The following is a 6,449-nucleotide window of genomic DNA, read 5'->3' as shown; positions in this document are numbered from 1 at the left end:
CACAGTCTGCTCCTGGCCTTGTTTTGACTGATGATATGGAGTTTTTCCATCATCTCTTTTCACAGATGTAGTCAATTTGATTTCTATGTATTCCATCTGGTGAGTTCCATGAGTTTAGACATCTCTTACACTGTCTAAAGAAGGTATTTGAAGTGAACAAATCATTGATTTTGCAGAATTCTATCATGCCATCTCCAGCATCATTTCTGTCATCAAGGCCATATTTTCCAGCTACTGATACTTTACTTTGTATTCCAATTGGAATACAAAGGCTTTAGTGATAGGTACATAAATTTGAATGTTGTTGTTGTTAGTTGCCATCAAGTCAGTACCGACTCATAGCAACCCTATGTACAGCAGAACAAAACACTTCCTGATCCTGGGCCAACTTCACTATTGCTGCCATATTTGAGTCCATCGATGTTGCCACCTGGCCAATCAATCCATCTCATTGGGGGTCTTCCTTTTTCTCTGACCCTCCACCCTACCAAACACGATGTCCTTCTCCAGTGACTGGTCTCTTCTGACAAAATAATGTTATTAACTGTGCTTCCTTGTAGGTGTATGGATATTATCCTATCACAGACAGCTTTTTACTTCATGATTAACCTTGGGGTTTTTCTTGCTGATTTATGTGATGCCATTCCTCTTTAACTGTCATTCCCGGCATAGTAAACCATGTGATTGTCAGATTCAAAAATGGCCAGTGCCAGTCCATTTCAGCTCACTAGTGCCTAGGATACCAATGTCTATACATTCCATTTTATTTTTGACAATTTCCAATTTTCCTAGATTCATACTTCTTACATTCCATGTTCTGATTATTAATGAATGTTTACAACTATTTCATATGCATGTTAAAGTTGGACAATGAATAAGGAAGACCTAAATGGATTTGCTGCATTTGAGTTACAGTGTTGGAGAAAAATACTATAGATTTCCATTAGAACAAACAAATCTGTGTTGGAAAAAGAACCAGAATGCTCCTAAGATGCCAGGATGGGGAGACTTTGTCTCTCATACTTTGGAGATGTTATCAGGATGGGCTATTCCCTGAAGACAGACATAATGCTTTATAAAGTGCAGGGTCCATGAAAAAGAGGCAGACTCCCAACAAGAAGGATTAGCCAATAACAAAAAACATTTGTGAGGATGATGGAGGTCCAGGCAGAATTTTATTCTGTTGTGTTAGAACCAACTGTGTCATCTAATAACTACATGGGTAAAATATGAATAATGCAAAAAAGTATCTATAGAAGATGCAAAGAATATGCAATCTCTGTACCAAAAAGAATTGGTTAACATTCAACGATATCAATAGACAACATATGATCAAGAAACTATGGCATTGAAGGAATAAATCTATGCTGTAGTCAGGTCATTGGCTGAAAAAAAAAACAATTAATTGAGATGTTTCAACAAACTGATAGAGTGTTGGAGGTACTCACTCCTCTATGCCACGAAATTTGGAAGACATCTCCCTGGCCATTCAACTAAAAGAGATCCATATTTGTGAGCATTACATGTGGCCTCTTATGTATGTGAAAGTTGGACAATGAATAAGGAATATTGTAGAAGAATTTATGTGTATGTGTTATGTTGTTGGAGAAGAATAGTACAAGGACCATGGACTGCCAGAAAAAAAAAAATTATAAAATCTGTATTGGAAGAAATATAGGGAGAATGTTCCTTAAGAGCCAGGATGGTGAGATTTCATCTCTCATACTTCAGACATATGATCAGGAAGGACCAGTCCTTGAAGAAGGACATGCCTGGTAAAGTAAAGAGTCAGAGAAAAGGAGGAATGGGGTAAATTAGCACAGTGGCAGCAGTAATGGGCTCAAGCATAGCAACAGTGTGAGGTTGGGAGAGGATTAGGCAATGTTTCATTCTGTTGTACCTAGGCTCGCTATGAGTCGGAACTGACTTGATGGCAGCTAATACAATAACAACAACAAAGAAAGATGACCCAACAAAATGTCAAAATTATCCAACAATATCATTAATGCAAGTAAATTATTGTTGAAAATAGTTCAAAATCAGCTACAGCACATCAACAGGAAACTGAGAAAAACTTAAACTCAATTCAGACAAAGATATCAAATAAGGGTATCAATGCTGACATCAGATGGATCTTAGCTGAAAGCAGAAACTACCAGAAAGATGTTTACCTGTGTTTTATCGATTCTACATTCCACTGTAAGGGATCATAAGAAATTAAGGATAGCAATGCTAAGAATTCCAGAACACTTCATTGTGATCCTGCAGAACCTAAACATAGACAAGGGGAAGTTCTTTGAACAGAACAAGAGGCTACTTAGTGGTTTACAATCAGTAAAGATGTGCACCTTTCACCATACTTATTCAATCTGTACGCTAAGCAAATAATCTGAGAAGCTGGAGTATATGAGAAAGAACACAGGATCAAGATTAGAGGAAGTCTCATTAACTACCTGCAACATGCAAACGATAACAACATTGCTTGCTGAAAGCCAAGAGGATTTGAACCATTTACTGATGTAGATGAAAGACTCTACAGTCTTCAGTATGGACTATACCTCAACCAGAAACAAGCAAAATTCAGATCCAATAAGCAGCATCATGATAAAAAGAGAAAAGACTGAAGTTGTCAGAGATTTGATTTTACTTGGATCCACTTCAATGCCCATAGAAGCAGTAGTCAAGAAATTAAATGACATACCACATTGGGCAAATCTGCTGCAAAGGATCTCGTTACAAAATGTTCTAAAGCAAAACTGTCACTTTGAGGACTAAGGCACATCTAACTGGAGCCATGGTGGTTTTGGTCACCTCACATGCATACAAAAGTTGGAAAATGAATAAGAAAGAATTGATGCCTTTACAGGAACTGGCAGACTCCTCTTTCACCCAAGGAGAGGCTGGTGAATTCAAATTGTTGACATCGTGATTAGCAGCCCAAAGTATAACCCCCTACACCAGCAGGGTGCCTAGGTCTGTGGCTGTTGTTGTTGTTGTTATTAGGTGCCATCAGCTCACTCCCGACTCATAACAATTCTATGCACTAACCTGGCCCTGTGCCCTCCTCACAACTGCTATGTTTGAATCCATTGCTGCTGCCCAATGAACTGTCATAAGTGGCACCGATTGAACAGAAATGAAATCTCACCTTTGCCAAACTTGTTTAAAAGCCTTTGGTTACTGGCTCAATCACAAGGCCTAATCTTCTCCCAGACGATTCTTTTTTCCATCTCCCATGTCTTCTGAATTTCCAGGTACTCCTAGACACTGCCCACCACACACACACACACACTCATCCAATGCTTTTCACTCTAGAATACAGAGTCATACTACAAACATTTCACATTCTCCTCTTTGGAGCCAAACATCTGACATGACCCTACATCATGACTGTCAACATTTTTGTAAAAACCTGAAAAAGATTTATCATTATAAACTTTAAAAATTTAAATCTAATTGTCCCAACCCCTCAAGGAACAATAAAAATCCTTACATACATTTCTCAAGATTTGTAGGACGGCTGATGTTAGATCAGCTAAGAGAAGCATCAAGGAACTCTGCTGGTACCACAGTTAAATACTCAGCCATTAAATGAAAGGGTGACAGCTCAAACCCACCCATTGGCTCTATGGAAGTCCTGGTTTACAACCTATAAACCTAGTGACCGTTCTATTCTGTCACATAGCGTTGCTATAAATTGGAATCAACTCAACGGCATCCAACTACACCAAGAGAATTCTCATACGTGTGTGTTTTATTTGTTCACCGTTTGATCATTTCTAAAGAAACAACTTAGTCGTTCTCACCTTCTCTTTCAGACTCTCTTGAGCACCTGACAAGATGCTCACAAATCCTTCCAGAGTGGACAGGAAGTCCTGTCGAATGCTGGATGCCTCCTGAAGGCCTTCACGCTCACCCCAGCCATGGTCCGTGGCTTTGAGCGCAGGAATGAAGATGTCTGAGAGCAAACGTCTCATGCTGTTTAACAGGCCCCCATCTGTAGCATCTAGCATGTTGAAGCTCAATTCCTGGGGAACAGTTGAGTTACAACACAGTAAATCATTCCTTCACAAAGAAAACCACCTTAACTTACAACATGGCTACCAGGTCATTTCGAAATGTTAATTCATGATTTATCCAGAAATCATTATTGGTTATGAATTAAATCTTAAAATCATCAAAATGGCCATCTCTGAAACTAAACTGGCTTATTTGCCAGTTTATTTGCTTCAAGCAAATTGGGGGCAGGGAGAGAACTTGCACAGATGTACTGTACTCACAATAATAAAGTGATACATCAATTTTTAAAATCCACTGGAAGAGCATAAAATATATCAATAAATAAATTATGCATGGAGGATTTATTTGAAAAGGAAAAACATCATTATTATCCACATATACTTACATACACATATATAATGTTATATCAATTTGGTTTAACAAATTAAATATTCTTCTTTCTTAAGAGACTCAAGAAAAATGTCCTCTTAATTGCTTGCATTAAATGCTATTAGATAGATGATAGATAGATAGATAGATAGATAGATAGATAGATAGATAGATAGATAGATGGTGGTTATCTGCCATGGAGTCAGTTCTGACTCATAGCGACCCTGGACAGGGTTTCTGAGGCTGTAAATCTTGGCAGGAGCAGAAAGTCTTATCTTTCTCCCACAAAACAGCTGGAGTTTCGAGCTGCTGTCTCTGAGGTTAGCAGCCCAACTCATAACCACTATGCTACCAGGGCTCCTTAGATAGATAGGTTGTTGTTGTTGTTAAGTACCGTGGAGTCAGTTTCCACTCACAGTGACCCTGCACAGGGTTTCCAAGGCTGTAAATCTTTACGGAAGCAGAACACCTCATCTTTCTCCTGCGGAACCACTGGTAGTTTCAAACTGCCAACCTTGAGGTTAGCAGCCCAATTCGTAAGCACTACACTACCAGAGCTCCTTTAGATAGATTGGTAGATAGATAGAAATCTATATCTATCAAGTAAGTACCACTGAGTTGATCTGACTCATAGTGTCCCTATATAGGGATTCCAAGGAGTAGGTGGTATGTTTGAACTGCCAACCTTGTGGTTCAAGCCAACCTTGCAGTCTAGTGCTTTAACCTACAGTGCCACACTAGATCTATATATAGAAATACATGTTGTTGTTGTCGTCAGGTGTCATCAAGTCGGAACCGACTCATAGCGACCCCATGAACAGCAGAATGAAACAATGTCCAATCCTGGGCCAACCTCATTATCGCTGCCACACTTGACGCCATCAATGATGCAACCTGTCCAATCCATCTCGTTAGGGGTCTTCCTCTTTTTCTCTGACCCTCCACCTTACCCAGCATGACATCCTTCTCCAGCGACTGTTTCCTCCGGACAATATGTCCAAAGTATATATAACATACTTTGGACATATAGAAATACATAAGGTTCGTGGAAAAATGGAATTAAAAGATAATCGAATTTTCTGCAAACTCTCTTAAGTCCCTCAAATACAGACAGTTTTCGATGTCATGAGGCACACAATGGTGGTCTCCACTGTGAGAGATAAGTTTCAGTCCAAGTTGATTCAGGCACCATGTAATTTTGGGTAATTTCATGTCAATAAGTAACTTTGTCCCTTACCCGATGAATGTTCTCAGGGGTGATAGCTTTGGAAGGATCTGTCCTGATGAAGAACACACATACTCCAGTAAGAGCAACATCTTTCCCCTCCGTCACAAACACTTTGGGTTTTTTACTCTTGCCAGAAACAAGATTTATCCCTCCTGAAGGGCCAACTTGTCCTACAAACAAATGCAAAAGATTTTAGTCTCACAAATGCTAGTTACAGTCCACATTGATCTCTTGGAAAGAAGTTTCATGGTTAAAATAGTATTATTGCTGAGGCCTCGGTATGTCCTAGATGGGTCTGTAACTTAGACAAGCAATAGCCTGAACCCTAAAGTAACCAAAAAGTATCTGATTGATTCCAGCTTATTGGTTCATTTTTTTAAATTGTTGTTCCAGGAATAAACCTGGATGAGAAGCAGGATTAAGAAAGAGAGTTTAGTCCAGGTCAGATGCTTGCTATACTACAAAAGTGATCTCCAACTGCAAAGAAAACAGTTCCTTGGCAGTGCAAACTATTAACGTGCTCAGCTGCTAACTGAAAGGCTGGAGGTTCCTATCCAGAGGACACTCAGAAGTACTTCTAAATGAATGCATAATAGGCTCAGTGATCTAGTTCCAAAAAATCACCCATTCCCCAGGTGAACTAAGGTCCCTGGTGAGCAATGGTCCCAAGTGCTCTATGACCTGAGAGAAACTCTGATATCCAAGTAAAAGAAGAATTCTGGAAGCATATTGAAAACTTCCTGGTGTGGCTCTGTGGGATAATGTTACATATACCACAGGTCAGATTGAACTACAAAGTTGGTGGTTCAAACTCTCCAGCCACTCCTTCACT

The 6,449-nt window shown here is 39.4% G+C and overlaps 1 protein-coding gene across 1 annotated transcript in view; it reads right to left on the bottom strand.

Moving 5' to 3' along the window:
• DNAH5 (dynein, axonemal, heavy chain 5) overlaps window positions 1-6,449 on the bottom strand; it is a 408,072-nt gene that overhangs the window by 379,382 nt on the left and 22,241 nt on the right. Inside the window, exons 4-5 of the mRNA XM_006874155.1 lie at window positions 5,627-5,787; window positions 3,807-4,028 (exon numbers count right to left, since the gene is read on the bottom strand). Of these exons, the coding sequence (XP_006874217.1) occupies window positions 3,807-4,028; window positions 5,627-5,787 (383 nt within the window). The remainder of the gene's footprint in view (window positions 1-3,806; window positions 4,029-5,626; window positions 5,788-6,449) is intronic.

Source organism: Chrysochloris asiatica, unplaced genomic scaffold (assembly GCF_000296735.1).
Source record: "Chrysochloris asiatica unplaced genomic scaffold, ChrAsi1.0 scaffold00264, whole genome shotgun sequence".
NCBI classification, from domain to species: domain Eukaryota; kingdom Metazoa; phylum Chordata; class Mammalia; order Afrosoricida; family Chrysochloridae; genus Chrysochloris; species Chrysochloris asiatica.
This window is presented reverse-complemented; position numbering and strand designations above follow the sequence as displayed.